The following is a 16,548-nucleotide window of genomic DNA, read 5'->3' on the forward strand; positions in this document are numbered from 1 at the left end:
AAATACATATTAGAATACAAATAATAATAATAACTTTATTTGTATAGCACCTTTCATGACATGAAATGCAGCTCAAGGTGCTTTACAGAGCAAGAATACAATTACAGTTAGAACCAATTTAACAATAAAGCAAACTAAACTAAAATAAAAGCAAAGGCATAAAACAACATTAAAATAGGCAATACAGTGAGGAATAAAAAATCAACCAAAGAATCAGCTAAAAGCAAGAGTGAAGAAATAGGTCTTGAGCTGTGCTTTAAAGCTATCGACAGAGGCTGCCTGTCTTAAGTGTAATGGGAGTTTATTCCACACTGTCGGTCCGTAAAAGCAGAATGCTGCTTCACCGTATTTTTTATATGTCATTGTAGGCACCTCGAGCAGGTCAGCACTTGAAGACCTGAGGGCCCGGTTTGGAACATATCTCTCTAGGCAGTCAGAGAGGTAGGAAGGTGCCAGACCATTTAGAGCTTTATAAACTATTAAAAGAATTTTAAAATCAATCCTAAAAACAACCAGGAGCCAGTGTAGTGAAGCTAGAACTGGAGTGATATGTTCTCTCATCCTAGTTTTAGTTAAAATTCTGGCTGCCGCATTTTGAACAAGTTGTAATCTGTCAGTTGTTTTCTTTGGCAGGCCAGAGTAGAGTGCGTTGCAGTAATCAAGCCGAGAGAAAACAAAAGCGTGGATCAACGTTTTTGCATCGTCTAACGACAGATAGTCTCTAATTCGCGCAATATTTCTAAGATGAAAGAAAGCAATATTGGTGACATGATTAAAGTGTGTATTAAAATTCAATTCAGAATCGATAATAACCCCCAGGTTCTATACTGTGGTGTTACTTTCTACAGCCAGGTTACCAAGTCTACTTGTTATTGATTCTCTCTGCTCACTGGAGCCAATTATGAGAACTTCTGTTTTATCCTCATTTAGCTTAAGAAAGTTCTCACTCATCCAGCAGTTTTTAAATAGGGGGGGATAAGGATAAGGATAATTCCTTTTAACAGGTCGTTCATGAAAGTCCTTGCGGTCTTGTTTCCAATGAGAACCTGTGAGCAATTGGGGTTAAGAGTCTTGCTCAGGGACAAATTTCATATCATCGGCACATATGCTGGGATAGCCTGGAATCGAACCTGGGGCAACCAGGGCCAGCTCTGGTTCCCTAGGCGGGCTCACTAACCACTCAGCTATGGCCGCCCCCGGAGCGGGGGGGGAATACTATAGTAAGCATACAGTAGGCTACATTATCATTTCCACTTGCTTTTCAGATCAAGCACCATCCACAGTCTATTCATTTGTCAGCATAACCGGAAATTAAATTCCAGTCTATGGTTGTTTCAATCATTGCAGCGAGTCACAGCACCTCAAGAGCCAGCCTCTGTTCACTGTGCAGCACCAATATCCCTTCGGGTCACCAGCAATTGATGAGAACCAAACTGTGCATGACAACCTGTCAATTTTATTTATTTTACTTCAAGAATTTTGAAAGTACTTGCAAATAAATGACAGTGTTTTTTCAATTGGCTAGATACAAAAAAATGGGGTGGAAAAAAATGTAGCCTTCACTGCATTTGTTAAATTGAAAAAAGTAATTGCCCTCAAGTGACAGTGACATAAATGTAGACAGTGTTTATTCACTGACTACAACCATTGAGTCAGGTGGTGCAATTGCGGTAACACTTTACTTAAAGGTCGGGTCTATGGGGCATAGCAGTGGCGGACATTTTCTGGTTCCATCGTTCCAGACCCCTTCATTTTTCCCCTAGAAATTTCCCAAAATATTTATATCAATAATTTTAAGCCTAGAATCAAGCCATCCAGGATCCTTGTGATTCATGACCATAAAACATTTGATTGTGATTTAAAAAAAAAGACAGAATCAAATGTTTTATGGTCATGATTCACCAGGATCCTGGATGGCTTGATTCTAGGCTTAAATTAATTGATATAAATATTTTTGGGAAATCTTTATGGGAAAAATGAAGGGGTCTAGAACGATGGAACCAGAAAATGTCCACCACTGCTATGCCCTATAATGCATTCTAAGCACATTTATGATGCATTATAATGCACTTATACCACTTGTTATAAATGTTGATAATCATGTATGACAACTTATAACAACATTTATAACGTATTATAGGTGCTGGTCATAATGCATTATTAGCTCAGTGGAACAGCACATAACTTAGTTATTACGTGTCTTTATAAATAAGTTGTGTGTGTTATGAAGCATTATTAATGTGATTATAATGCATTATAGACAACCTTTACATAGTGTTACCTGGTAGTTATTCGCTGCTCAACCGAGTTTATAATGCATTATGAGCAGCACTTATAAATTATACTATTATTAGTTATACTTCATAAACCTGCAAGTTGTTATGCATAATTATAACCATTTATAACAAGAGTTATAATGCCTTAAAAGTGCATTATAATGCATTATAAATGTGGTTATAATGCATTTAAGACCCAAGCTTAATATAAAGTCTTACCAATTTCTTACGCATAAGAACGCATTGTCCACAAATTCACTTAAGCTTAGCAGATTTAATACTCCAAAACCGCAAACAAAAACCGCAAACAACAAACGCAAACAACAAACAGCTTCTGACACTGTTCTCTGGCTCTGGTAAGAGAACAGAGCCAGAGTTTCACTAATAAATCAGTGAAATTGTATTTAGTATTTACATATATACACAGAGTATTTGCCTGTTGGGAAATTGAAACGGCCTATTCAGAGGCGGGGGCTTTATCCAATGAAAGGAGAATGTCACAAACGTTGGGGTCATCCATCCAATTCACTTTACAAGCAAGAAGGAGTCCCTGCAGAGAAAACACACACACACACACACACACACACACACACACACACACACACACACACACACACACACACACACACACACACACACACACACGAACAACTTTCAAACTTGAGTCCCTATTTTGGTCATGTCATTTTAACATGTTCAAACATTTCAAAATATTTTCAAAAATAGTGAAAATACATCTACAGATCTGCAATGTGAGCCTATGACAAAACCGTCATACAACGAAGTGTAAAATATGGCTGTACAGTAAGTGGTTAATAGAACAGCATCATGACATGCAGTTATTCTCAAAACACTGTCAGAATTAAATTGTGCATTTACCCGTAGGACATTCTGTGTTACAGCAACCATCTTATTATATTTCTCCAGATTACTTAGGGCTTTCTGCAGATTTAACTCTGTCTCTTTTGGGATTGGGTCTGCCTCTTTCATGAGATCCTCTGCTTCTTTCATCTTCTCATGTGTGAGCCGCTTCAGCTCTGTGGAGTTAATGATAATATCCATAATATGCACCTTGAGGAATAATTATTAACATTCCATTTTACGATATTAGTGTTGCGTTTCTATTTTCAATTGTGGTCCTAGAAAGCAAAAAATGTTAAAAGAGAAAAAAGGATATGAAAGTACAAGAACATTTTAGCATAAGTTACAAAGTAAAACATTTATTAAAAAATATATAATAAATATTTAAGAAATGAAGTAGATACAATAGTCACACTTATAAACAAGGATTTATTTAGAAAGAAACTGATACAGTACATGCACAGTAAAATTCTTAGTGTTAATTAATCTCTGAAGAGTGTCGAAATTGAACCGGTGGCGCAGGGGTAAAGTATCTGCCCACAACCCTGAAGTCTAGGGGTTCGAATCCAACATGGTGCAGCCAGTTTGGCCAAGTGTCTACTCTATTCACAAGTTTCCCAAGGGTAAAAGGGGGTGTGTTAATTTGGGGATCACTTCCTGTCAGTCATTCAATTTCACATTTGGGGGCTCAAATCAATAATGTGGGAACACAACCTGACAGAAATCAGAAAGGGTCACATTAGTTTGCCTACTTACCTTACAAGATCACTGCTATTCAAATCACTTAACAAGCACCATGTAATACCCATGCAGATATTCAGGTGTCACAGCCAGTGTTGCCATGTCTGCTTATTATAAGCGACCTTTGGCTTGTTTTTCTGTAAAGTCGCTTGTAAATATTGGTAGTTGCAGGTTGTACCCTAATAGCTCACCTGCCAGTGAGGAGTTCCCACCGGGACGACATTGTAACGCCTTCGTCCTACTCCTCCCGCTCAACATTCCCCACTGACAGGCGCCGCCCCAGCCCATAGGAGTAGGGTGCAGCAAAGATGGTTAATTTATGACGATACACCATCCCGATTGGAGCCACTAGAGGCAACAGGGTACACAAATCCTACAAATGGTCTCCTAAGTGGGCGCCGGCGTCTGACGGCAAATCTTGCAAACGTCCTATGTTTACTAGTGCTAGATCCCGCGAGAGTGTGTTGCTGGGACAGAGAAAGGTTGATAATAAAGTTTATTTTCTCCTGATTTGTCTCTCTGAAAAAAGCCATTTTACTATGAATATCTGGGGAATATTGTGTGGCTTATGATGATCACAGGTCCAATATTTAGTTCAGTGACCATGGGGCTAAAGAATGGTTCAGAAGCTGGGTTCACGTTCACTCTTCCATTGGATTTAATAGACTCCAACCGGCTTCCAGTCTCCTAAAAAAGGCGTCCGCCTACTTCACGGAGATACCGGAAGTAAACCGGAGACGGTGAGTCTTGCTATTTTTATCTTCGGGTGCTGTCACAAAGTATCACCCTCCCCGTCCGGCTTCCTTCCCCCAAACATGGGCCAATTGTGTCCATATAAATTAGACATACCGCGGTGGATTTGAATTTATAGACTCTGTGGTGGTAGGCAGGTACTTTACCGCTGTGCCACTCGAGCGCCCCATAATTGGGCACTAAAAGAAAGAAATTAACCAAATTGACCCTTACAGTTCAATTTGTACACTCTTCAGAGTTAAATTAGCAAACAGAATTTCACTGTGTAGTGATTTAAAAACATACATTTCAATGGTGATGACATACTCAGTTTCTGCTTCCGAATTTCTATGATTCTTTCTTCAAGATCTTGCGTTTCCTGTCAATCAACATTAAATCACCTTTAAACACACACTTACAAGGTTTACTCCAATAAATGTAACACCGGTGCAGAGAAACAGCCATCAGAGAAGACTTACCTTCTGAATAAGTTGTATATCTTCATGTAGAACCAGGCACCGCTGGCGCTGACTGTTGGGGGAGAAAAGGTTTTGAGAATTACTATAGTATTTACATTGTAGTGGCACAAGTTTAATCTTGAAATAAGCCACTCAAGTGTCGGAAGAATCTACCAGTCTTACCTGGTAGATGATTCATATATCACTACAGTTTGAGAATAGTTGAAAATACTGCCAAAATAAACACTTGCTGACTTGCATATAACCCTCCAGCCTAGTTGTTTGAACCGACCATTCAGTATTCTGTGATTCTTCATATTCATTAATGAGAGCTAAGGGCCATGATTCCTTTGGTATTGGTAAAAAGGTGCAGATAAGAATTGTCTGCCGTTTGGCGGAAATGGCGACAAATGCTGGTGCTTTTAGTGGAATCGATTATGGTTCGTAAATTATTGGTCGCTTTAATTTTCAATTCTTAAATTAACATTAAAAAGGACCACTTCCCACCCATTTTAAAGCGATCGTCATAGTTGCTCCTCAATAATGCTCATTAGAAGATGGCACTATTTGTCTACTGCTCGGTCTCTCATAGGATGGCTGTGGACAGTTCACAAACCTGCCTACCAGTGAGGTAGGGAGGTTCAGCGATTTCAAATGTAATTTCTTACATTTGCAAGAACAATTGCTTCCATTTCAGAATGCTATTTCAGCACACCTTTCCAGGGAGAAAATGGCTGTATTAATTAGCTTAGAATCCACATCGATGTCATTGGTAGGTAAGTCTCTGAACTGTCCATAGCCCACCAATGAGACACAGAATGAGTAGATATAAATTGTGGTATATTATAAGCAGCCTGAGGACCAATGATATGAGGTTATGGTTGAAAATGTTTGCTCTTTGATTATATTTCTATATATGCTATATCTTATCTCAAGACCACTATAAATGCAGTCACTCACCGATCCTCGGCATCATCATCGTCCTTAAACGCCTTTTCTGCCAAGATGTTCGAAATCTGTGATCTGAAACATACAAATCATGTCAAACATCACCCTTACTGGGACTAGTACACAGAGCACTGCTCTCATTAAATGGGAGGAAAGCTTATTTTCACAACTCTACAAGATTGAGATATACCTGTGATTTGCAGTGGTCACACTAAAATGCACCGTCTTTGCTTCTTCCAGCTGACTGACAAGGTCAGGCCTGAGAAATAAAAAAAACATCTTGTAAATTATGTAATAAAGCATCATTTGAGAAGTAATTAAATAATTTTAGATGGAGACATCCGACACTCACAAGCCTCCCTCTGCCTCCGGCTCACTGCATGATCTTCTGTTTCTTTCTGTTGTGAGATTTAACATGTTTTTTTTTTATATTAACACACACACACACACACACACACACACACACACACACACACACACACACTTAAATGCCTTAAGACACTTCTTCCTGTACCTGCATGCACCTTCACTGCCATCTCAAAACACTGGTTTGACATCTGCTTCTCTATCCTGGAAGAAAAACAAAATATATATAATCAGCTTCAATGAAAAACACATTAATACAACTACCTTGCAAAATGCAATAGATGAGCAATGGGTCTTCAATGCATGTCTGTTTAAGGGAACCTCACCTCACCGCCAAGCGGTTCTGATCTTCTTTTGGACCCTGACAGGGCTGAGATCCATTCGAGGAGGATGCAGTCGCCATAAGGCCGGAGCATTCTACGTCATCTGGTGGGTCCGACGCCATGTCAAATGACCGCGGTTAACCTGTGAAGTGAACATGGACATCAAATACGATCCTGCAATGACCGTAGTACAGTACTAAAACACAGTGGTGGAAAGAGTACTCAAATGTTTTACTTAAGTAAAAGTATCAATACTGCAATGTAGAAGTACTCTGTTACAAGTAAAAGTCCGGAATTCAAAATTTACTTGAGTAGTACTAAAATGTTTGAAAATAGCAGATCTACAAGCTCACAATCGCGACGCGTTGCGAGCTTGTACATAGGCTATTTTCAAACAGCCTAGGTATAAAATAGGGCTAAAGTAGTTGATGTATGTTTTATAATGTAATAATTTATATCTGCAAAGTAACTAGTAACTAAAGTTTTCAAATAGTTGAAGTGGAGTAAAAGTACAATATTTGCCTCTGAGATGTAGTGGAGTAGAAGTAAAAGTACAGATTTTTTTTAATACTCCAGTAAATTTAAAGTACCTCAAAATTGTACTTAAGTACAGTACTTGAGTAAATGTACTTTACACCACTGCTAAAACATATCAAATTATTTAGCTTTGCCAGAATCTTCTGGTTTCCAAGCTGCATAAACACGTTAGACCAGTGGTTCTCATAGTGGGGTCCGGGAACCCCGAGGGGTCTTTGAAGGGGTCTGGGGGTCCCCAGCAAAATGTATATCGTTAGGAACCAAAATTGGAACTTTTACAGGGCTATATAACTCGGTCTGTGTACAAATGGAACCAAATGGACCCGTAAATGTGTGCACTCTTGAGTTTCGGGGTCCGTCACACCACATTGGGAGTCCTTGAAATGGAAAGGTTTGAGAACCACTGCATTGGACACACAGGAAAATGCAACCTCGTGAACTTACACATAAGGCACCTAGTGTTAAGACCAGCCGAGGAAGAAGTACTCAGATATTTTACTTCAGTAAAAGTAGCAATACCACAGTGTAGAAATACTCTTGTTACAAGTAAATGGCCTGTGTAGTTCAAAATGTTACTTGAGTAAAAGTACAAAAGTATTGGCATCAATATATACTTTAAGTACCAAAAGTAAAAGTACAAAACTGTTTGAAAATAGCAGATCTACAAGCTCAGCGCGTTGTGAGCTTGTAGAGCTGCTATTTTCAAATAGCCTATGTATACAAAATAGGGCTAAAAGTGTAAATGTGCAAAGTAACTAAAGTTTTCAAATAACTGTAGTGGAGTAAAAGTACAATATTTGCCTCTGAGATGTAGTGGGAGTAGAAGTAAAAGCATTGAAAATTGAATACTCAAGCACAGTTTTGAGTTTTTTTTTTTTTTACTTTACTGAAGTACAGTACTTGAGTAAATGTACTTAATTTACAACACTGACTTTTTGGATATCTTGACAACTATTCATCCATTATGCGATGAGGAAAAAACACGTGGTGTTGCAACACACTTTCTACATTATATGGATGGAAGTGCCTTTATTAACGACTTAGGTTGCAGTAGCGTTTTGAATACTAATGTACCTTTTCTTTAGTAAAAAACCCGAGTTCTCTGTTATGACTCTCTACTTTTCTCGCTTGCTTCCGTTTAACCTGAGCTGCAGGTTTTGTATGAAAAGTGCTTTAATAAAGTGTATTATTATTACATATGTAAACAATGATAAACTGCTTACCTTGTAAATGAAACAAAAGTCTTCTCCTGAGGGAAGCAGCCTGTTAGCGTTTTGAAAACATTGGGGCGACAATTCTTATTGGTCAATACAGAGGAAGTGTTTCACACTGCGATGCTTTTCATTGGTTGAAGTAGACGTCACTCACTGAACCCCGCCAGGAAGTGAAGAGGTTGTGTTCAGAGTTGCCACGTCGGCTTATTTATAAGCGACTTTGGGCTTATTTTTCTGTAATGTTGCTTGTAAATATTGCGGGTTGCGGTTTATTTGGGTTTGTTTCTAAAGCGTAGTTGCTTATTTGGGCTTGTTTCCTAGTGTTGTTTAAACCAGTGTTTCTCAAACATTTTCATGTCAAGGACCCCCATACATTTGTAGACCCAACCTTCTGAAAATATTTTGTGCCAGAGACCCCCATACAAGATTTTGTGGATTTGAAAATGTTCCAAAATGTTCACCCTTTCCCAAGATTTTTCTTTGAAAATAGCCGATGTATAATCTATTGTAGAGATCGGCTATTTTCAAGTAGATTCTTCTTTTGGGCTTGTTTTCATAGACCTGGTTGCTTATTTCTCTAGCACAATCTGGCAACAGTGCTCATGCGTTGTCCTCTGCTAGTAGTGAGACAGTAGTGCCGCCTGGTGGCCGGATGAGTGACAAACACAAAGGTGCCAATGTTTCCGGCTAAGCTTATCTGATTTCTGGTGGTTCTGATTGATTTAATACTTTATTAGACAGAAATGTAAACAGCACGAGGTACAGTCAGACGTTTGGGCTAAAAGGATAACACACATCTGGGGAGGGGGCTTTGGGAGGCCACGCCCCCCAAAGCACCCTCACAACAAAACCCACACGCCACAACATTTAGTCCAGGGGCCAAGCCAGATTTTGGTACCACCTATAAGGTGACCGTAAAGTTTTTGTATTTTTGTCTTCCTACATGTCTCTAGTTTATATTTAGGTATGATAACCCTTCCAATCTTGTAGCTTAATGGCAGTTATCACTACCTACCCCTATAGGAAAATGTGATGTATGTGAATCATTTATATGACTTCTACTAATACTTTTTGGAAAGCAATAGTCTTATAAACAGTTGGCCCTAAGGTGATTTTACCAGTAGAATCCATTTCTGCTGAGGAAATGTTGGTATTGTGCATATTTAAAGAGATAATTTGCATATTTTAACACATTTGTGGAAACAATTACATGATAAATACAATTACAGCTAGATATTTCAAAAAGTGTGATATATATGTGAGAAAAGAATAGTGGAGATACGTCTGTGACCTACTGGCAAATGTGCACAAGCAATTTGGTGCAGATTTTCTCTTTTGGATAGTTCCAGTGATCCTGGACTGCACCAACACAGAGTAAATAAGGTGGTGGAGTGGAGTGATAACAACGCTCTTATCATTAACACAAAAAAGACAGAGGAGATTGTTTTTGGTGCCCCACTAGAGATACACAGATCCCCCATTACTATTCATAGTGAACAGATCAACCAGGTATGTTCGTATACATACCTAGGAGTAGTAATTGGCCACCTTCTGTCATGGAAAGACCAGATTGAATCAGTGGGTAAGAAGACAAAGCAAAGAGTCTATTTCCTTCGCCGCCTGAGATCTTTTGGTGCTAGTAGACAGATTCTTCTTTTCTTTTTCACTTCTGTTATTATGAGTGTTCTTCAGTACTGTAGTACCACCTGGTATGGATGTCTGTCTGTAGCCTTAAAGTCACAACTGTTGCAGCAACTGAACATTTGTTCAAAGATTGTTGGACAACCACTTCAGAGGCTCTATACATCTACATATAATGACAGTATGATAAGGTTGGCAAGGAATATCACTTCAAACACTAGCCATGCTTTGTATGGAGAATATAGGTTGCTGCCTTCAGGAAGGAGATACAGTGTTCCTACATACAATAAGGTCAAACTGAAGAGGTCCTTTGTCCATCAGACGACATTGAGGCTTAATCAGGAGTTGTAGGCTTGGGGTAGGCTGAGGGGTGGACATTGCTCTTGTCTTTGTATGTCTTTATGTATGTATTTTGTTTTGTTTTCTTGTGTCATGTCAAATGTGTGTACTGTTTATTGTTGCATACATGGCTGCTGGGTCGCAAGACTAATTTCAGTGTGAACTGACAATAAAGTATTATCGTATCGTATCGTATCGGCCCAATAGACCGCCGAAGTCTGACGTCATTTACACATCCTTTGTTTGTCTACCTGGTTTGCAGTTTTCCACCCCCGTTCTGAATCCCATAGACGTATTGAATATCGCGTCAAATAAGAGCTGTGTTCCAAAAATAAACACATGACCCCGGCGGGTTGACTCTTATGGATATGAAGCATCAACTGACGGTGAGAAAACGCTAATGTTACTTCCGCCGAATTAGTTACATTTTCGCCAGAAACAGACTGTATCAAATATAAGTGACTGACTATCATAAACGATACAGAACCTCCTCCCTGACAATAACGCCGACACGCGGTGTTTATTTTTGGACCACAATTCTTATATGAGACGATTCTAAGATGACCCAATGTTATTCTCCATAGAGAAATTACTTCCGCAAACCTGGGGATGAACGAGTGACGTCAGGACTTCGGTGCTCTATGGTTTGCGAGATTAGCTAGGACAAACTGCTACAAGCTGTAGTTGTTATTGCTGGAAGGGAATATGTAAAACATCATAAAGATTGTGCAATTAGTGACACATTTTAGATTTTTGGCATGGGGTTAGGTGAGGGTGTAAGGTTTTCAAAAAACACTGCATACAAGTTGGGCTGGCCCACTAGTGGCCGGTATGCATGCAGAAACTCCAATATTAGACGGGTCAGTATGGTTGAACCCCCAAATAATTGATACAAACATCTTTTTTGAATTGATTATGTTACTATTGGGCATGCTAAATAGCATACTAACAATCTAGGAAAATGTAAATTTCGGAAAGGCGTCATTTTCAAGATGCCGTCCACGATGGAGCTTATAATGGTTATATTACTATTCAACTTAGAAAGGGGGACGTAAGATAAGATATATCTATTACCTACTTACACAATTACTTAAATAACCACACTGTTGTCAAGTAATCCAGTAAGCAGGTACAAGCCCATTATAGGAACTTGTTTGGTTATACAGACTACAATCACTATTCATCATCATCCTCTGACTCCTTTTTTATGTGGAATTGAGACATTCCTCAAGTTGACATAGTCCACAGATAGTAGTAGGCCTACATGGTTGTCCATATCTTCTACAAAAGCAGCAGAGTGTCTTGTAAGCAGTGCAGAAGTTACAATGAATGATCTTGAATGAATGCTTCTGGAGCAGCATTCATTATTGATTTCAGCTTCACCCAGCCGATGGCTGCCGGGACTGGTTCTAGGGAGCAGTTAGGGGTTAAGTGTCTTGCTCATGGACAACTCAACACATAGCTGGGGCCAGGAATCAAACCTGGGACCTTAAGTTTCCCAGGGGGACTCTCTACCCATTCAGCTATGACCACCCTAGATCAGTGTATATCAACCCTGGCAAACGTCCCAATTTTGGGCCGGGGCTACTGCTGAGGTGTGCCGCGCCGTTTGAAGGTTTGAAAAAAATATCATTTTTTTTTAACAATAATAATAATCAGGCATGCAAACAGCCCCGAGGTGAAAAGGGTGACAACATGCTGTTTTGTTTCGGGTCAGGTGTCACACTATTGCCCTATTTGGATTCAAAACGGCTAGTGGAAGCTGAAAAGCTACAAGTTTGCATGTCTGAATAATGCAAAAACAGAAATATTTGTTTGCATTTGCTTTTTTTCTCCCCCATATCCCCCAAATCGGCACACCCCTAGTGTGTGTATATATATATATACACCTTATATATATATATATATATATATATATATATATAATTATATATATATATACCGTATATCTAGGTGTGCCCTGGGATTTTTTGGCTATGCCAGGTGTGCCTTGGCACAAAAAAGGTTGATAGACACTGCCCTAGATCGAAGGAGGGTCAACTTTTACAAGCTTATGGAAAGCAGTCTTTTTGCAAACACCAAATATCTGAGAAGTTATGTCACAACCAATCACAGCATGGATGAATATCCCCTGAGAACACCTGATATGTCTGAGGATTTCTTTTAAATGGTCCAAGTTATACACTTTAAAACTGCCATCAGCTGGTCTTGGGACACAACTTCTCTGAATTGCACTACTGTATGTGGACTGTGTCAACTTAAGGAATGTGACAATTCCACAATAGTTTAGGAGTCAGAGAATGATGATAAATAGTTACTGCATACAACAAGTGCATACTGCATAATGGGCTGGTTAACCTGGCTTACTGGATTACTTGACGATTTTGTGGTTAGTAATAGAAATATGCTTCCAAAAACATTTACCTTTACTTGACTATATCAAATTTGAGTTATATTGTTCATTTTCAATAACAAAATAAAAATAAGAAAGGTTAATTTGTTGTTTTTGAGTAATTTAGTAGAATGGGACACCACCTTGGGACGCCACCTTGGATTTGGCTATAAATAATTAACTGTAATTTCACAGATTCAGTTGCATTCCTTGAGTCCTAAACCCTAGGGTTAGACATCAAAACCACCTTTTTACGTTGAATAGTAATTGAGATATAGCCCCGGCAGCCGTCGTGGATGCCATCTTGAAAATGGCGCCTTTGCCGGAATAAAAAAATTCCTAGATTGTTAGTATGCTATTTAGCATGCCCAATAGTAACATAATCCATTGAAAAAAATAATTTGTATCAATTATTTGGGGGTTCAACCATACTGACCCGTCTAATATTGGAGTTTCTGCATGCATACCGGCCACTAGTGGGCCAGCCCAACTTGTATGCAGTGTTTTTTGAAAACCTTACACCCTCACCTAACCCCATGCCAAAAATCTAAAACTTGTCACTAATTGCACAATCTTTATGATGTTTTACATATTCCCTTCCAGCTATTACAACTACAGCTTGTAGCAGTTTGTCCTAGCTAATCTTGCAAACCATTGGGCCAATCCACACCAAATTGCTTGTGCACATTGCCAGTAGGTCAGACGTATCTCCACTTTTTGAAATATCTAGCTGTAATTGTTTTTATCATGTAATTATTTTCACAAATGTGTTCAAATATGCAGATTATCTCTTTAAATATGCACAATACCAACATTTCCTCAGCAGAAATGGATTCTACTGGTAAAATCACCTTAGGGCCAACTGTTTATAAGACCATTGCTCTCCAAAAAGTATTGTCTAGAAGTCATATAAATGATTCACATACATCACATTTTCCTATAGGGGTAGGTAGTGATAACTGCCATTAAGCTACAAGATTGGAAGGGTTATCATACCAAAATATAAACTAGAGACATGTAGGAAGACAAAATACAAAAACTTTACGGTCACCTTAGGTGGTACCAATTAGTGAAAATATCAGTGTTGGCCCCTGGACTAATTGCATTGTCAACATTGCAAAATAAGCATTATACACGAAGCTTACAGTGTTTGTTATTAACTGTTCCACATAAGTAACAGACTCTGACTGCATTGCAATGATCAAAAACAGAGTCAACAGTAACAAAATAAACATTACACTATTTGGACTGTGAGAATCAAGCAGTTGTTTTTTTGGCAGGGGGGGGGGGGGGGGAAACGTGTCATATTGTAGTAGCACCTGTGCTTCACGCGTTGTAGTATGTTACCAAACAGACAACACACACATGTGCGTTTACTCCTGCAGGCCCATGGGCTCCAGTAATTATATCTTTCGGTTTTAAAGATTACGAGGTGGAATGCACAAGAATCGCAGTATGCAAGGCATGCAGTGCTAGAATCACCAATGGAGTTGCAACTACTTTGAACTTCAATCGACATTTGAAGAAGGTGCACTCCCCCCCCCCTCTACCTTATGTTGTAGTTACCAAACAGACAACATCCACATGTGCATTTACTCCTGCCGGCCTGTCGCTGCCGGCCTGTCAACTCCAGTTATTATATCTTTCGGTTTTAAAGAGTACGAGGTGGAATGCAACCATACAAGAATCGCAGTATGCAACACATCACAATAGCCCCCAATCTCCCAGTTCATGGACACCGGTGTACATCAGTAGAGCTCGACTCATCCACAGCAAAAAGCTAGTCTATTGTCTATTGTGGAACACAACAGTAAAATAGTTTGGTTAAAGCTGCACTATGTAACTTTCCTCTTCTACCCCGGATTTGAACGCGGTTTCTTGTGCAATTAGTGCTGACATTTTTACCATTGTGATAATAGAGACCTGCTTGCTCAGGGGATATATTGAATTTGAGTCAGATCCTGTGTCTAGGTTGAGACATGACCTTTGACATGATCTAAATGACAAAATACAACCACTCCGATAGTACAAGTTATATTGTATTAAAGGTTCTATGACATTCATTTTCATTTCATTATTTTTTATCTTTTTTTGGGGGTTTTATGACCTCAATTACACCCAAAAAATCTGAACTTTGAACATTCAGTGGATTTTCTGTGGTCTGGGGTTTTCTGAATAATTAGGCTGAAAAGTAATCTGAGCTTGGCCCTTCGACAGTGAGGTCACAGCCGATTAATCCCGCCCACTCTCCTCCTCGCCCCTCCCCTCCCCTATCCTTTCCTTTGGGGGGGGCGGAGCAGAGGCGATGATTGACAGGCAAAATCCCTCACCAGCGACACCCGCAGGCAAAGATTTCTTTTTTCATTGCAGTTGAAAAGGCTTTAGAAATGTGAGAGAAAAACACCTGCCATGGATCAACGGAGTGGATTTTTTTGTTAAAACTTTCTATACACGTTTGAAGGACCATGACAAAGACTTTTAATGTGTGGTAAAACTGAACGTCATGAAACCTTTAACATACGGTGATGTAATTTATAGAAGTGCTGCTCCCACTACCCTTTTACCCCTAGACACAGTTTATCACTCAGCACTTAGATTCATTAGTGGTGAAATTAGGTTGGTCCTCCCTCTCTGAGAGAAGAGATAGGCACTGGTATCAGTTTATTTTTAAGGCTATCGATGGGAAGGTTCCACCCTACCTTACATCACTTTTAGAATGGAAAAATACCAGACCCGCTCAAGTGACTGGCTTACACTTGAGGTTCCACCTGTTCAGTCTGAACTGGGGAAATCTGCTTTTTGCTTTGATGCTCCTATTTCATGGAACACTCTACAACTCACGCTAAAAATTAATGCCCCAATACCCTATGGACAATTGAATCACCTGCTCTTAAATCTCCCTACCTCAACATGTGATTGTTTTGAACTTACAAATGTTCTGTTATGGTTTATTTTGTTGTTTCTGTGTTTTATACCTGTATGTGCCTTAATTGTTGATTTTTGTGTATGTAATCTCGTCAGCTTTGCAAATGAGGGTAAACCTCAATGCTCTTTTCGAGAATAAATAAAGGTTTCAATCAATACTCTATACAGATTGGAAAGAATTACATTTTATTAATACAAAAAAAGTTACAGAGTGCCGCTTTAAACCCTGTCCTCAAGGAGGAAATTAAAAGTACAGTATCTGCGTTCTGTTGGCCTGGAAGAACCCTTGTTTCAAAATAAACACAAATTCAGAAAAATCATGATTTATGTAAATCTTTACATATTAGCATTATGACTTGTTGGGGACTCGAAACTAAAGGTTAGGACTTGTTTGGGACTCGAAACAAAAAGTTTAGGACTTGGACTTGCAACATTGCAAATTATTCTAACTTGTATTTGTGTGTGTGTGTGTGTGTGTGTGTGTGTGTGTGTGTGTGTGTGTGTGTGTGTGTGTGTGTGTGTGTGTGTGTGTGTGTGTGTGTGTGCGTGCGTGCGTGCGTGCGTGCGTGCGTGCGTGCGTGCGTGCGTGCGTGCGTGCGTGCGTGTGTTGTTTATTTGATTAACTCTGAGCGCAACCAACAGAGTTAATGATTTTGCCCTTTGCAAATAATAAACTGGCTAGTTAGTCATCATGCACAAGGAATCCCATTGGCTGCAGAGAAAAGCACTCTTCTATAAATTCCTCCTGCCTTGCCTGTTTTGCAGGCAGACAGAATCCTTCACTGACAGGAGAAC

The 16,548-nt window shown here is 39.3% G+C and overlaps 1 protein-coding gene across 1 annotated transcript; it reads right to left on the reverse strand.

The window, feature by feature from the left end:
- Window positions 1-2,227: 2,227 nt before the first annotated feature.
- Window positions 2,228-8,524, reverse strand: cenph (centromere protein H). The gene is made up of 10 exons (XM_080432736.1): window positions 8,466-8,524; window positions 6,709-6,847; window positions 6,531-6,586; window positions 6,369-6,414; window positions 6,207-6,275; window positions 6,029-6,091; window positions 5,090-5,141; window positions 4,938-4,989; window positions 3,156-3,313; window positions 2,228-2,826 (listed from the first exon to the last, which is right to left on the reverse strand). Exons 2-10 carry the CDS (start codon window positions 6,825-6,827, stop codon window positions 2,734-2,736), a joined length of 708 nt encoding a protein of 235 aa, XP_080288862.1. The 5' UTR covers window positions 6,828-6,847; window positions 8,466-8,524; the 3' UTR covers window positions 2,228-2,733.
- Window positions 8,525-16,548: the final 8,024 nt, after the last annotated feature.

The sequence above is a fragment of the Gymnoscopelus braueri genome (genome assembly GCF_963280865.1).
Source record: "Gymnoscopelus braueri genome assembly, chromosome: 7".
NCBI lineage: Eukaryota > Metazoa > Chordata > Actinopteri > Myctophiformes > Myctophidae > Gymnoscopelus > Gymnoscopelus braueri.

Bases quoted from the DNA above. Each gene is read 5' to 3' on its own strand.
- cenph (XM_080432736.1), bottom strand. From the start codon at position 6,827: ATGGCGTCGGACCCACCAGATGACGTAGAATGCTCCGGCCTTATGGCG. The intron at 6,276-6,368 runs GTGAGTGTCGGA...TTTATTTCTCAG, and splicing joins CCGGAGGCAGAGGGAGGCTT to GCCTGACCTTGTCAGTCAGC. The intron at 4,990-5,089 runs GTAAGTCTTCTC...GTTGATTGACAG, and splicing joins ATATACAACTTATTCAGAAG to GAAACGCAAGATCTTGAAGA.